The sequence below is a fragment of the Pteropus vampyrus genome, unplaced genomic scaffold, assembly GCF_000151845.1.
Source record: "Pteropus vampyrus isolate Shadow unplaced genomic scaffold, Pvam_2.0 Scaffold335, whole genome shotgun sequence".
Classification (NCBI taxonomy): Eukaryota; Metazoa; Chordata; class Mammalia; order Chiroptera; family Pteropodidae; genus Pteropus; species Pteropus vampyrus.
The window spans coordinates 1,618,970-1,636,108 of NW_011889116.1; the positions used below are offsets into that span (position 1 = coordinate 1,618,970).

General features: G+C 33.6%; 1 protein-coding gene and 1 pseudogene across 3 annotated transcripts in view; one reads left to right on the forward strand and one right to left on the reverse strand.

Moving 5' to 3' along the window:
* XIAP (X-linked inhibitor of apoptosis) overlaps nt 1-17,139 on the reverse strand; it is a 35,380-nt gene that overhangs the window by 15,909 nt on the left and 2,332 nt on the right. The window contains exons 3-5 of one of the 3 annotated variants that reach the window (XM_011378231.2): nt 11,235-11,303; nt 1,509-2,414; nt 345-444 (exon numbers count right to left, since the gene is read on the reverse strand). In XM_011378231.2, coding sequence (XP_011376533.1) covers nt 345-444; nt 1,509-2,382 — 974 coding nt within the window. In that variant the 5' untranslated portion in view covers nt 2,383-2,414; nt 11,235-11,303. The remainder of the gene's footprint in view (nt 1-344; nt 445-1,508; nt 2,415-11,234; nt 11,304-17,139) is intronic. The other 2 variants (XM_011378229.2, XM_011378230.2) reach the window with 2 other exon arrangements.
* On the forward strand, nt 10,792-10,910 carry LOC111730776 (annotated as a pseudogene).

Below are 17,139 nucleotides of genomic sequence, written 5' to 3' on the forward strand. Positions count from 1 at the left end.
GTATCTGTGTACTTTATTTTAAAGCAAAATGGCGAAGAGATATTTAGAGTATGTCATCATCATTCTAAAACACCATTGATTATAAGAATGCATTCCTAATTTGGTGTTTAGAAATGGAATTATCTGAATGTTATAGATACAATATACAAGCAATGAATGTTTTTGTCACCAGAGAAGGCTTAGGTGTTTTTTTCCCTATAAAGTAGGTAACCCAATTTTTATAAACCTGGTATAAATTTCAAGCCATGGAGAAGGCAACAATAGCTGAGGTGAAAAGTTATTCAAGTCTTCCCACTGCATAATGTCCAATTTGCCATTACTGAATGAACATTTAAATATCTTACCCTGGATACCACTTAGCATGTTGTTCCCAAGGGTCTTCACTAGGCTTCCAATCAGTTAGCCCTCCTCCACAGTGAAAGCACTTTACTTTATCACCTTCACCTAAGAAAATACACAAGTAAAAATACATGTATTTGTGCAATTAGAAGCTTACATACAAAGAGCCTTTTTAACAGCATGAAATTAAGCATTTCTAAATTACATAAAAATCTCATAGCTTAAAAAACATTCAAATTCACATCTAAGTAATATACACAATCATTTGAAGAGGAAGTACACACTAAATTCACTGATTCAACTTGAGGTATTTTACAGAAGACAAATATAAAATTGCCCATTTTTTGTGTGTGTGGAAATTATGATTGTTACATTCTTTTTAGCATATGTCGCTTGTGGTCATCAATACGACACTTTTTCCAATTATGAAACTTCAACAGTGAAGTTCAGCATAATGAAATTACAAGTTAAATTTCTCCAAAATTAAAGCTATATGACACTAAACAAACCTTCAAGATTGCTATATGATACTATGTAAAAAATACTGAATTGATATTTTGTATTTCGGCACTATTCAATCTTAAAGTAAATGAATTAGGTACTTTTTTCCTGACTATCCTTGGAAGCCATTACACTAATGGCTCTTCCTGACATGTCTATAGTAGTCCATTTGAAAAGTACTCATTTGAAGTAAAATAAGGCATCATATTGGGCAGCTTTCAAATACAGAGTCTCTGTACAAAAGGCAGATATCAATTTTAATATCAATTTTACTAGCAGCCAAATTCTCTGTTAACTCTTAAGCGGCATAGAGAAAATTCATGTAATACATGTTTTGAGCACATACAGTAGGTGCTCGACAAATTATAGTCAGTATTACTATCAGACCCATTCTTTTTATCAGGGTTATCTATCACCTTTTGCATGTTATCCTTCTCCAAAAAACAATCACATGAAGATAAACATGATTAATATGGTAGTCTTTTTCACATAAATTCAGTGGTTACATTACATATTCAACCGAAGGTCAGTGAATAATAGTGATATAAATAATCATGCCAGCCTACTCCTAAATATTTACCAGTTCAGGGGGCTAAAGGAACCTATTTACTGTTTAGGAGCCCGGGAGTAGTTGTTATTTATTAGCTTGGTTTTATAATAAAGTTTACCTAAAGCATAAAATCCAGCTCTTGCAAGCTGCTCCTTGTTAACTGAGTACATCCACATCCCAAAAGTTATGATCCGTGCTTCATAATCTGCCATGGCTGGATTTCTTGGAGGATTTGTTGAATTTGAAAAATTCCTATCAGAACTCACATCAGATTCACTTCGAATATTAACATTCCGGCCCAAAACAAAGAAGCAGTTAGGAAAGTGTCGCCTGTGTTCTGACCATGCACGATCACAAGGTTCCCAATTTTTCAATTTCCCACCACAACAAAAGCACTGCACTTGGTCATCAATACCTGTGTAGTAGAGCCCAGCATTAGCTAACTCGCTTGGGGTTAAGTGGGCATATTCTGGCCAGTTCTGAAATGTCTTTAATCTAGCTTCTTCACTACACATGGCAGGGTTCCTTGGGTATATGGTGTCTGATATATCTACAACCTGTCCAGTTCTCAAAAGATAGTCTGCATGAGTCTCAGATGGTCTGTCTAAAATAAAATGATTTCTGTTTCCCAGACAGTTTTCAGCTTTGCACTGACCATTTTGGACACCAGAATTTGTAGGTTGCGTAGTATTATTTTCAAAATAAAAGCCATTGATAAATCTGCAATTTGGGGATACTTTCCTGTGTCTTCCAACTGCTGAGTCTCCATATTGCCATCTATCTACTGCTGCGTGACAACTAAAGCACCGCACGGTGTCTCCTTCACCAGTATATAGAAAACCAGCTCGTGCTAGCGTTGATGCTGAAACAGGACTACTACTTGGAAAATTAGCAAAAGTTTTTAATCTATTAAACTCTTCTACAAATTCTTCATCCTTATTGATGTCTGCAGGTACACAAGTTTTAGATCCTTCAAAACTGTTAAAAGTCATCTTCTCTTGAATATAGGATTTGTCCACCTTTTCTAGAAAGAGAACATTTACATTAGGAAATCCAAATATTACATAAGCAATTACTTTTGATATTAGGAGCTAAAAAATTACCTTCTGATGACATAAAATTACACAACCCCAAAGAAATATTCCAATTCTAAATATTAGAGGTCTACATTACGATTCAAGTTGTAAAATAAAAAAAACTAACATTTTTGTTTTCTCTCTTAGAAAAAATAATATTGAAGCAGGTAGAACAGAACTATTCATTTTTTTCCAGAACTATTCATTTTTAAGTGCTTATTTTACATAAATATAGGGACTATGTGATGTAGAATACATTAAAATTAACCGTGTAAAATCATTAATTAGGAAAAACATGAAAGCATAAAATATGCAGATTCTTAAATTCTGTGCATAATTGTGATAATGGATCATTATATATTCAAGGCATCAAAGTTCAGTTTCTACAATTAAAAAAACACAAATGTTCAGAATGCTAATGAATTAATTTTTAATAGGTCTTTACTTTTTTGCTTAGCAAAAGATAAGTTATCCACAATATTGGTTCCAATGGGTTCTTAAAGAGCATCAAAAGTTTCTGATTTTCCTGCAGAGTCAATTTTTTTGTTAAATTCTATCATTCAGATGTACAGCATACTGCCCTCTAGAGGGTGGCTCAGGAAAAAGACTAAGTATGTGTAGATCTTAATGCAGTTACTTTTACTATCAACTTCCCATGGTCAAGGAACAATCTGTTCAAATGGAAGAGAAGTACTACTGCAGCCTCATTAGATCTGCCAAATTATAGCTGTGTGATATTTAACCCAGATAACATACTAAAAGGAAATAGCTGAGTTATGAGAAGGGTGCCAGTTATTTATCCTTCAAACCTGGACACTTTTAAAAAAAATAAATTTATTTATTTAAATTAGTTTTAAGTATAGAGTGCATTAGTTAGACATCTATAAACCTGGACACTTTTGAAAGTGAAAAATGATGCTACTAATAACTACACCAGGACAACAGGTGTAAATCAGGGTTGCCTCAAGCAAACCTAGTCCTCCAGAATCTCTCACCATTCCTAACACTGTGCTCTGTACATGTCTGTCAAATGCAAAATAAAAAAAATGGTCACAATGACTTTGTCTCTATTTCATGTGTGTATTAATTGGTTTCTTAGGAAGAATTACCATTTCTTTTGGCATTATGTTGGCACAATCTATGTCTTGGAACATCAACTCTCCTAATGTTCAACAGTTTCACAGGCTGGCAGTGGACATCGGTCTTTCTCGGCCTTGTCAATTTACAATGGTATTAATTCATATATATCGCAAGAGCCGAGTTATGTCTGCATACCACCATTTTTAGAAGACAGTCTCCATGACTTTTAATTGTTTCCAAGATGTCTGAAAACATTCAGACACTAGCTTCAAGGCCTTTTGTTGAATCAGCGTAAGCTGGACGACAAAAAACAAGATTCAAAGAAAACAAGGCTGGCTGATAGGCTAAGATAAAATTTAATAGAGTTATGCTAAAGTCTTACATTCTGACTTTAAAAATCTGTTGCAGAACTAAAGGAAGATGGAAACTTGGTTTGGAACAAAGTCATGTGATAGCAAGCCTCCAGATTAAAATCTTGGGATTTTTTTGTTAATTACAAAGTGCATTATGAGCCAACAATACATGGTTGCTAAAAAACTTAAAGCAACTTCCGGTTGCATTAATGTCAACATGTACAATACCTAGGTCCCATTCAGCTACACTTGGAATTTTAAGTTCTGAACACATTTTATAAGAGAGATTAACAAAGTGCAATGTCCATAGAAGGCATCAGGATGACAAAAATACTGTCCTATGAAGAATAGTTGGAAGAGTTGAAAGTGTTTATCTCAAAGGGAAAAAAATTTGTGGAAGAGGGGTATAGTAGATAGAATAAGTACCTTTAGATATCTAAAAGGCTGTCATGTAGAAAAGGGATCTAAATTCTGTGATGCTTGAGGACAGGATTAGAGTCAAGAAATATAATTATAGCCAGGGGCAGGGGGAAAAAAAGAAAGAAAAAGGAATATAATTATAGCCAGATTTTAACCCAATACAAGGATGAATGGTTACAATAATCAAGAGCAGCACAAAATTGATTGGGGTACCTTGCAGATTATGAGTTCCTCTCGTTACTGAAAAGTACTTCGGCATGGACAATGAGAAAAGATTAAACATTTATAAATCTATAATTACCATGAAAATGCTCAATATAATCCATATGAAAAATCCATATGAAAAATTCTTGAGGTGATGTTTTATTTCTCAGATCAAAACAGATAAGTGCAAAATCAATGATATATTCTCATTTCACAATAGTGGACATTCTGCATGGTTCAAGTAGCCACCCCATTTCAGATATTAGATACAACTCCATCATTCAATAATATTAAACAGAAGAATCTCTATTTGAAGCTTTCAAGTGGAGACCTCATCCTCTCAGGGGTTATTTCTATGCTAATAGTTTAGATTTCACTGTTTTGAAAAGCAGATATTAATTTAGAAGCACTCAATTGAACATTAAATATACATTATCAGAGTGTGAGCTTTTGGAGAAGGGTGAGAAAAAAGAATTACCAGAGAGGTTAATTGTGAAGGAGAGAAAGATGACTGACAAGACAGAAACCTTGGGATTGGTGGAAGGAGCCAAAAGAAAGGGATGAGAATTTTTCTTTAAAAAAGAATTTAAGTAAAATGAAGGTGGAGATGATATTTAGAAAATAAGTATATATGGGGCACAGAAATTATGAATACAGAAGAAAACGGGGTATGGATATTGAAGAAGCAGTAGTACATATTTACATGAGGGGTGTGGAAGATTTCCAGATGTGAGATGTGTTTAAACATATATATATATATACACACACACACACACACACACACACACATACATACATGTGTGTGTGTGTGCACGCGCATGCACACACACACACAGCCTAATCACAACTGGGTAAAGATAGCCATGGCTGGTGCCACGGAGAGGAGGATGACTTCTAATCTAGTGATAATGTGGGAATATGGGCAGTTGGAGGGGACAGAAAAACAAACAGAAGATCTACCTACCCGGTATCTGTACACAATGCAAAGTTTCTATTTCACCCAGGTTATTATTATTAAAGTCAAATATACAGAATAAAGGCTATTTTAATGAGGAAATAGTCACTGCGTGAAAACATATACTTGCAGATAAGACCTGGAAGGTAATTTTGAATAAATGGGTAAAATATGTTAAGGTGCCAGGATTACAGGAGTCCGCTAGTGTGGGAGGTAGCCAAGGACAAGGAGGTGGATGGGCTAGCTGCTCCCTCATTCTCTTCTATAAGAGCCCTGCAGCTGCCAAAGCAGAGAGAGGGATGGAGGGAGTTGTGTCTCCACCTGCTACCACGAGAAGCCCTGTGGGGCTCAGTGGAGCTTAGCATTGAGACCCAAGTCACCTCTGCAGGTGCATTTGGTGAGCTGCGGGCCAAAGCTATGCATGCGGACTGAACCAAACACTGAGCCAAAGGATGAAGACGGTAATGAAGATGACATTATTACTGAAGATAATGGTGTGCCACACAAGATTCCTAAAACAGTTCCTACTACCTCAAGCCAGGAACTCAGTTCTGGCTGAGACAAACTCAGTTCTGAGTCTGGACAGAATGGTTTTATTCCTTCTAATTGAGTTTAGCACCCCTAGCAAGAGGCGCAAACACAGAATTTGAAACACGTTACAGATCAAAAACTCTTAGAATAGGAACAATTATAACATCGTGAAACCATCTTTTGAATGTTTTCTGAGTATGTCACAGGACTTGTAAGTTGGCTATTTTGAGAGCTTTCAAACCTCTGATCCAATGACCTGGAATAGGCATGAGAACAATAATGTTGTAAGTTCAAATTTTGTTATAAAGATAGAAACAGAAAGTAGATTAGTGGTTGCCTAAGGCTGGGGGAAGAGGGCAAATGGGGAGTAACTGCAAATGGTTACTGAGTTTCTTTTTGAAGTAATGAAAATACTCTAAATTAGTTTGTAGTGAGGGTTGCCCAACTCTGAATATATTAAAAGCCACTGTATTGTACACTTTAAAATTAATTTTACGATAGTGAATTACATTTAGATTAAGACAAATGTTATTAAAATAGTAGTTTGGTCATTGTTAGTATAAACTTTGATGGATCAGAGATCATTTTAAGTCTAAAGCAAAGGGACTTTTGCTGATTAAATTATGTGCTTTTGATATGGAAAACTAGATGTTACGGTACATTTTCAGAACTATGTGAGAGTACTAAATTGTTTCTGTTTGAAGTGGTTAAATATTTAACCTGTTGCAAAGATCCCAGTTAAATTTTTCTTTAACTACATTCTTTAAATTTTAATGTGAAGTCTGATTCTCTTTTGGCATTCTGAGGGCCTCAGTTCTTGTGTTCCCAGTATTTTATTTCTTAATGTTGTTCTTTGTTGCTAATTGTAGCAAATTATTTTCTGAAATGTATTTTTTAAATTCTAAGAAATCAAACCAATTGGCTGTTTTTAGAAGTTTCTTTCCACATCATGAAGCACTGAATCTATGTTCCTGAATTATGATATTCGGTGGAAGTTTCTTACATTGGTGTTTGTCCACCCTATAGCTTATGTATTTATAAATCAATTCCAAAAAGGTATACTTTACATTTTAAAATGCAGTTAATTCCACTGACTCTGGTAATATGGAGACTCTCTCCTTTAACTAATTTTTATCTTTATTCCTAATCTTATTGGAAAGCATTCCTTTTGTTTTGGGTGTGTCTACATACATGTTGGTGTGCTTTTGAAGTCTTCTATGTATTCAAGTAGTGTGAACTGTTTGGGATACAAATGCACCTAGATTAAAACATTTTTACAAACAAGACAAATGTGCACTTTTTTTTATACAAAGATTTTGGATTTTCTTTAGCGAGATTTATTCTAGGAACACTGCCTACACTTTAGGAAAAAGATGTATTGACCACTGACAAACAGAGTTCATCTATAATATTTTCATTAGGCTATTTATTTCCCACACATCCACTTAGAACAAGAGTAAGACTGCCAATTTTCATTCTTTGTCTGATTTCTTTGGTATTTATTATTGTACAATGTGTGAGGGCACCACAGTATGTGTATATATAGAAGTCAAGAATATTATGAAGTACATAAATTCCTTATGGTTTATGAATGAATCTCTTCAAGCCATTTATTAATTTTATGGTAAGGCTAGTATGGATGCTTTCATAACAGTTGTATGCTATTAAAAAAATGAAGAATCAAATGACTATTTTGAAGGACAGCTTCTCCAAATGGTAAAAAAAATATATGAATAGTCTTGATTAATTAAAAAAAGAAACTCTAATGTTAAAACAATAGAAAAAATCCCATACAGAGAAATCTTTTTTGTGAGATATTACACACAAAAAAAGCATTTTTATATTAAGCGTTCTAATAAAAATCTGCCTTACTTGAAGAGTAAATGTAATTTTAAAAAAAGCTATTTGGCAGTCAATTATTGCTGGCTTAAACAATTTTAATAAACAATGTATTCCATAATACCATGAGTTTCAGTTACCACGGCATCTTAGAAAAAAATAAGCAAGCAGTTTCGTAAGTGTACCAGACACTGTAGAAAATAATTCTGACTGAAAATTAATACAAATTTATTTAGGATGGCTAATTAGGAAACTATCTCTGCTGATTGAAAATTAACTATTATAAATAGCCATTATTATATTTTTTTAAGTCAGAATAGCAAATCACTGTTCTTAGTAAGTAGCGAAACCTTTTTTTTTTTTTTCTATTGAGCTCATAGATCTCTATGATGTGTCTGTACTTCACCCTTCTGGTCTTTGGAAGAAATTCCTCTAATCACTACAGGCTCACCTAATAAACTATAAATATTTAACATTATTCCTTCAACCAAGAGCTTTGTTAACAACCTCTCATCATGAAAAAGCATTTCTTAAGTAACTATATGGATGTGGCACTACAAAAAGAATTAAATGGTTGTTATGGGTTGAATTGTTTTCCCCTAAAAGATATGTTGAAGTCCTAAACACCAGTTAGGAATGTGAGGGTCTTTGGCTGGCATGATCAAGTTAAGATGAGGTCATTAGGGTGGGCCTTCATTCAATTAGACTGACATCCTTATACGAGAAGAAACACAGACACAAACACACATAGGGAAGAAAGCCATGTCAAAATGGAGGCAGAGACTGGATGATGATGCATCTACAAACCAAGGAACATCAAGGATCAATGGCAACACCAGAAGCCAAGAGATAGGAATGGAAAAGGTTCTCCCCAGAGCCTCGGAGAGAGCAAGGCCCTGCCAATATCTTGATTTTGGACTTCTAGCCTCCAGAATTGTGAGAAAATAAATTTCTATTGTTTTAAGCCACTCCAATTATGATACTTTATTATGGCAGCCCTAAGAAACTAATATAATGATGTTAAAAATATGAAAAGAATTATGCAAGCAAAATACCCTTATTAGCTCCCACTGTAGTATTATCACACTGATTGACACATTATATAATAAAGGCAGCTGTTTAAAACTGAGAAAATAATTGTTTTTAGAATCTCATCTATATCTTTGATGAATCTTCCACTCAAAATCCCCACAGAATGACTACTCTTTGTGCCTTCATGTATCCTCTACATGATTTGCTGATGACCCAAGTATAGTAGTAGATTTAATAATTTCTGAAGGTGTGTATGTTTGTGTGTATCTGTATGTGCACACACACATTGTGAGAATGAAAGTCCTTTATAACAAGGGCTGTTTTATCACATTTGTATTCCCAATGCCTAAAGTGATGCATGACACATAGCAGTGCTTAATAAATGTTCAGCAAAAGAATGACTGTTGAACCACCTCTATTAGGCTACTGTAGTTATTATCCTACGTCCCACCCACTACCTCTTCTGGGATCTTGAGATCAATGTGAGTACTAAAAATTGTTAATATGTCATTGTGTCTAGTAAATGAGACCAAAATTGGAAATACATGCATATCGTGCAAACTATAATTCTTCAGTGATAAAAAAAACCTATACTAAAATCACAGTTCAAATATATGATTCATAAAATTTTTCAAACATCAGAAAAATTTCATGTTAACCAAAAAACACCATCATAATTTAAAATTTATCTTAAGATTCTCTCATTGCTCAAATATTACAAGTTTTTCTAATCAGTAGTTTTTTTCCTCTACAGAAGATCCAGCATAGAGATCTTGTCAATTAAGTGGCATTCTCCCTGACCCAATATAGGTCAATCCCTCTTTTAATTATATTAAAGTATTAGCCAGTTAGTTCTTTGTTTAGAAATAGCCTTTTGATATACAAAGTTGTATTATATAGGAACTATATCTATGTAAACGTTATCATAGTATAAAAAAGCTGAATTTGTAAAATGGTATGCCATGAACGAAAATGGAATGTCATTTTTCTAATTCAGTTTTTATGACACATTTACATAAAAATTCAACTTTTAAGTCAAACTGCTTATTTATACTATGGAAGTTCTTCAAACCGTGAAGCATATTTTCTTTTAACTTTAAGTTAAATGGTCAATAAAGCATTTCTGAGATTACATTCAATCGAATCAAAAGTTCTTTCCCTAAACTTAAGCTTATAAACTTAGTATATAACTGAATGGTATTAATGAGCACTTATCCCATAAGTTTAATCAATAACAAACTTATTAACACTGCTGAATACAATACATGCTTGATCATGAAGCCTACTTCTGTAAACACCTGAAAGGGCATACTGAGAATCAACAAAGGGATTATCAATTACATGTTGTTCGCTTAATTTAGAAAGTCATAGTAATACTTCAATTTGAGCATAGACCTCCAATCTTTGACAAATTCTTCATAATAATTAACTCTATAGATACAGTTCCCTGAGAATAAACACACAGTAAGGCATTCCCTTATCTATTCTTCAAAAAATTATGGGACTGTTACCCCTAAAGAATGTTTTGCATGAAGAATACACAGGTTTGGGGCTCAAGAATTCACTCAAGATAATAAGAAGGCTCAAGATCACTATTATTCCCTCTTCCATTTCACTGAAAACTTCGGAACTTAAGACAATTTACAGTGCTCATTAATCGGTAGTCTTTGATTCAAAACAAACCATTTGCAGTCCAAATTATAGATCTGTGACATAGATTAATACTATTTATGCTTATTCAGAGCTCATATCAAAATCTGTTAAAATCTGAGCACGCAGAAAATCTCAAGAATGTTAACTTAATCCTTAATATAAACAACTGTTTTCCTTTTTAAAAGAGAGGGGTTAAAAAAATCCTCCTCCTCAGGCTGTGAACACTTTAGTATATTTACCCTTTAAGAACCTTTTCTGGTCTATGGCCATGCTCCCCTGAACACGCCTGATCCTGTCTGATCTTGGAAGCTAAGCAGGGTTGGGCCTGGTTAGTACTTGGATAGGAGACCACCTAGGAAGACCAGGAGCTGTAGGCGTAAAAAAAAAAAAAAAGAACCTTTTCTGTGTGCATGTGCGCATGTCCATTATAAATAGTTTCAAGGGAATTTGTTATACATGGTATTTTATAACTTTTTTTTCCGTTTAATAACATATAATAAGCATCTTACCACATCAATTTTTATTTGTATTAGAAACATCTTAAATGGATGACTAGTACCTGACTGTATGTATGTTATCATAACCTCGCCAAATTCATATTGCTGAACATTAATTTTAGATATATATATTTTAAAAGAGACAATACCACATGATCAAACAATTCAAGAGGTACAAATGTTGCATACATTCCACCCTCATACCTTAAACCTCTGGTTACATTCCTAGAAGCAATCACTCTTACCAGTTTTCTGTGTATTCCTCCAGATGGTCTATGAATATAAAAGAATGTATAAGCATTTTTAAAAACACAAATATTAACATATTCTACTTATAGGTATGCACCTTCATTGCTGGGCATTCAGAAAGTTAGCAATTTTTTACTATTATACTTTTGTATACTATTGCATAAAAATTATAAATTTTTTTTTACTATTACCAAAAATGGAGTGAATGTCCTTAATCTGTCATTATTTGCTTTTAACAGCAATATTAAATGGTCTCAAAGAGGAGTCTGTCCTATTACCACTTCTTTTTAATCTATCAAGAAAAAGTTTGAAAGTACTTATAAATCTATAAGAAAAAGATGAATACCTCAAAAGAAAATAGGCAGATTTATAAATGGTAAATACTAATGGCCAAGAAACATTAACAAAGATGTTAAACCTTATTTGTAATCAAAGAAATAAACATTTTAAAAGATAACAACTTTGTCCCGTTTGGCAGAGATCACCATTACGACCAACAATAAAAATTCAGTGGTGGGAAATGTATGGGACAACAGGCACTCTTGGTGAAACTAAAAACTGGTACACATTTTCTAGAGATTAATCTGGCAATATGTTCTAAAAGTCTTAAAATACTGATTATCTTTTGAGTAAGCCATTCTAAATCTAAGCATTAACTCTAAGGAAATGATCATGGAAGTTTTTTAAAAGTGTATATATAAGGATGTTAAAGTGTATATATAAATAAGTGCTATTTAAAAAAACAAAAAAAATTCAATATCCAACAAAAGAAGACAACACTTTGGTAATGCAGATACTAGGCAATCATTAAAAACTCAAGTTTCAGAAGAATACTCAAGGACACGGACATATGTTCATGATGCTGCATTAAGTGGAAAAAAGCTGGTTACAAATGATATGAGATTACAAATTTTTTATTTTCTTATTGCTTTTAATTTTCTAAATTTTATCCACCAAATATATTAGATTCTAATAAAAAAGCAGTTGAGCTCTTGATTAGTCAGGTCCCTTATATAATCCTGCCCAGAAGACTGAGGATGTTATTTGGCTATTTTCCATGTGACAATGCTTCCATCGTCTATGAATACATTGTCCCAGTAAACTATCAATAGCAGTGCATGGTATTGCAAAGTTTTGGCTTTTTATTCACAGAAGATAATTTTATAACTTACAACAAAGAGAGAAAAGGATATGTTCTTGGTCCTTAACTTTTTGCCTATTCTGAGAATTTTTGCCAGTTTGCTGCTTTGTAATATTACTTTTAGATAACTGCCTCTGAGCCACACTGATGAGAAAGGAGAAACTGTAAATTGATATCAACACTGTCAATCATCAAGTTAAAAAAAAAAGACGGATGCAGGCCAACTCCCAGAGACAAAAGCTGTAATCAGGTCATGTCCATGGTGGTTGGCCATGAACAAATGTCTTTTGGCCCACTGCTTGGGTGGCAGTGTATCACTAGTTGAGAGAGCTGAGAAACATAGGTAATATCTGATTGAGACTGTTAATTTGAGTTGAAAATAAATGAACTTTGCTGAAAAATGTTTCTGAGTAATGTCTATTGCTGTAGTTCTGAACTGTTCACTCACTGTCTTGTAAAAATAATTAATTTGGCACCTGGTAAGAAGAAAAGAGCCTTCTCTGATCTTTGGCCAAAAATTTCCCTAAAATAATTTTTACAAAAGGGCTGCTCAAATCAATACACTGAAAAGTAAAATCATTAGACATCCCGACCAAAACTTGTTCACCATAACACTATGTGCTGAACAGGATAACAGAAATCACTTTATAAGGAAACTAAAGCGTAAGGAAGTTAAATGATTTGACTAAGGCCATAGAGCTGATTAGTAGCACAGAACTGGAACTTATTCTACTTGATACTTGTCCAGATAACTTATGCTGACAGAAAGATTAGGATGCAGTACTTAAAAGCCAGATGGTTCCACAAGTGTCATGCTAAGGTTCTTTTAATGGATGACTTGGTAAATGGGTAATACCTACTCTAGATATTTCTCAGAATTAAATATTCTCTTCCATGATCATTTGGGATCTCAAACAAGTATTGAAACAAGTTCTTGATAAAAGCCAACATTTTTTCTTTTTCCTCAGTAAAAATACTTATTCCTATCTTATTTTACCTCAGTAAAAATACTTATTTCACTCTGCTGTCTATATACATTTAGTAGGTCTGCCTTCTGTCTAGTTTTAATTAAAAAAAAAAGACACAGAGACGCATAGATATGAACAATGGACTAGTGGTTACCAGAGGAGAGGGGAGAGGGGGGAGGTAGATGGGGGAAGAAAAAAAATGGAAAAAATTAAATCATTTCTTCAATTAAAAAAATAAACTAAAAAGCAAAATAAAATAAAGTATCATTACTGAAATCTTTGAGATGATTTATGAAAAAAAAAAATGACAAAGGAACTGCCATAAGTGGCTACAAGCCAATGAGTGCCCACATGTTCTAAATGCTATCTACAAATGAATTTCATTTCCCTCCATCCCATCATTTTAGCCACATGTAAATATTTTTTCTAATCTACTAAAACATCCTGAATTGAAACTAAAAAATTCTAATCCCATTTGTTTTAACACAAGGTCAAAATTTAAGCATGAGCTTCTGTGATTCCACAGCCCACCCTTTTTTAACCATGTTACCTCTAATAACTAAAATATGTAATGTACTTTATAATTTAGAATGTCTGCATATGTGGTATCTAATTTAACCTACCTTTATTAATCATAACCCCCATTTGAAACATAGGGTAACTTGTTTTCCGACTGGTTGTTACTCATCAAAGATCACGTGGCCAGTAAATGACAGTCAAAAATTAAACTCAGTGATTATGACCAATATAGGTCTAAGGAAATGAAGGATTATTGGCAGAAAGGGTAGCCCAGTGAGGTAGCAAAAAATGTTAGGCTCCTTGCCTTTTCAAGGGTTGAAAAATTAGCTGGAGCGATAGAAAGGTAAATCACATAGCAATATATGTTGAGAGGCCTGTGTTTTGAAGTTAAAAAATTATTACAGTAATAAGTATGAAAGTTCAAACCATAAATAAGTATTTATACAGATATAGCAAGGAATGCACAGTGGCACCAGCTTTGCCCAGTTTAAGAAATCAGCCTTAACTCACTCAGTTTAACTTCTGTCTGGACCATCTGCATTCAAGCTATTCCTAGTCTATACAGGTGATGGGAAGCAGAGTTTGCCACTCCAAAACATCCCTTTTTGAAGTATTACTTATTTTAAGATAGTGATTTTTAAGAAACAAAAAACTCAGAGAGAACCTCTGACCCTCCTCCCCCTTATCTGTCTAAAGGAATTCAGATAGAAAATACTGCTTAAAGGAGCTATCATCTTGGCACAATATGATTCAAGTGTGGCAGAGAGGAACCTGCAGTCTGTTAGACTGCCTATTGTTTCTGGGTGCCACAGCAAGAATTTGTTTACCACATGTTTGCTATTTCTCATCTACCTGTGAATCGCCTACTTTCCCTTTGAAGTCCCAGACCCCTGCCTCCCTCTTCTTAGTCCAGAAAGGAATATCAGCCTCAACTGCCGGATTATCTCGTGGAGTCCTATATTCAGAGTCTCCATATATAGATACATAATAAATCTGGTTATTTTCTCCTGTTAATCTGTCTCATGTCAATTAGACCAGCCAGAAGAACTTAGAAGGAAATAAATTTTCCTTCCCCACACAGGTAAATCCCACTTTTAAACACGACCCAGATCCCTGAAACTACATTATAAAAGTATATCATAAGTGTATCACATGTATTCTTAATAAAAGATTGGGTACCAATCATACCAAAATCAAATAGCAGAGCTACAACTATACAATAATTAGAAATAGTAAAAGTCCATGCCAAGTCCTACAAAATGGATAAAAATATGCTTTTATCACACAAAGGATAATCTACTATTAAGTATACACAGAGAAGATAAAACATGTAACTCTTACGTTTGGCCTCAAATTCTTGTGGTAAATACACTAATCAACAACTGCTATCCTTAATTTCTTAGAACACAGAAAGGCCTTTCTTTTGAATTATCTGGAAGGTCTTGGAAGTTTAAATTTTTCCTTTTTCATCTAACACATTTCTTTGTAACAAGCAGGAGCATTCAATCAACAATTTTTTACCTACTTATTACATGCCAGCCACTGTCAAAACACTGATGTTAAAATCAGCTCAAAGTATAAGGTGCTCAAGGGGGTGTTGGCTGGGTTGCCTCAGGCTGAAAACTATTTTCCTAAGTGCTATCTCAACGTTTCTCACCTTAGCTCCTCAATTTACTGATACCAAGTTGGTTAATTTTGATCAAAGCAATACCATCAAGAAATATGTTTGAGAGATCGTCATCTTTTGAAATACAGCATGCAATGGAAGAAAAGCATGAGAACTAGAATCAGAGAAATCTGGATTCAAACCCTACCTCTACAACTTAATAACTATTTGGACCTTGGGCAAGTTATTGAACTCTTTTGTGCTTCCACAAGGTTTTTCTCCTCTATGCTCTAATAATCACAGAATCCCAAGTTCAGAAGCCTAGTTTCTCCCTCTTCAATCCATTATATACCCACCCTACACAATTGAACTTGGTCAGCTTTTAACGCAGTATTGACACACGTATCACCTGCACCTCCAACAAATTAAAATTTAAGTATTTAGCATGTGAAATTTTAAAGTAAATGGAAGTATAAACCATAAATTACTAAGGACTGAATCTCTACCTTATTCTTAATTTCTTGTCCCTTTGAGATATTTATTCCAAACAGATTTGGGACTGTTATGTGGGACTTTTTTCCTTGATAAAATCTAAGATAATCAGTTTTTTTAAAAAACTATTATAACGGGTTTCAAATCTTTGAGTCAACTAGCTCGAACCTGTTACTCTACAGATGAAGGAAACGGTGCATAGAACTTGCCTAATAAATAAAAACTATATTTTGAAAGACTTCATGACATATAAAATGTTCAATACAGAATGTCGAATGAGAGAAAAAGGATTAAAACAATCTATATACAATATGATACTAAGTGAAAAAAGGTAAGTAAATATAAAAGAATGTGGGCCTGCTTAATTAAGAATACTTATTCTCTATATACTATTCTGAAATTCAAATTTTCTATAATAAGCATATTTAATATATAGTATTCCAAAAACATTTTGTTTTGAAATAAATGGAATATATTAAAAAAATTATGAAAAAAATATGGAGGCACTGAGGTTTACTGACTTGCTCACAATTCTACAGCTAATTGGAAACGAAGCAAGACAAGAACCCAGGCATCCAATCCAGGGCTCTTTCCACTGTATCACATGACTGCTACAATAAAAAAAAATTTTTGACATTTGTACGGTTCAACTTATTTATTTTATCACTGTTTTTGTGTCCTCGGATGTACTCACATAATGACCTTAAATAGTACTACAGATTACATTGTATAATACTATTACCAGATTCGACCAGAGATTAATCTTGAGAATTGACAGCACAAGATAATCTTCCAGCTTCAAAAGAACAAGGGCACTATGTTGCCATATTCATCTTTGGAACCCTATCACTTAGTAGTACAATGCCTGGCATATAGTAGGTGCTCAATAAATGTGTTTAACAAACAAAACATAGCTTTTTTTTTCCTGGTAGCACTAGCTACCAGACTTAAATATGAGACCAAACAAAATAAGTGAAATATATTTTATGTTTGGGGTCTCTAAGCATTTATAATATATACGAAGGAGTCACTAAACAAATTAATGTTTACAACAAATGTAAGGGGAATGTTTATATAACTAAAATATTTCAAGTACTATACAAATTAATGGTACACTAATTACAATAATTCTTA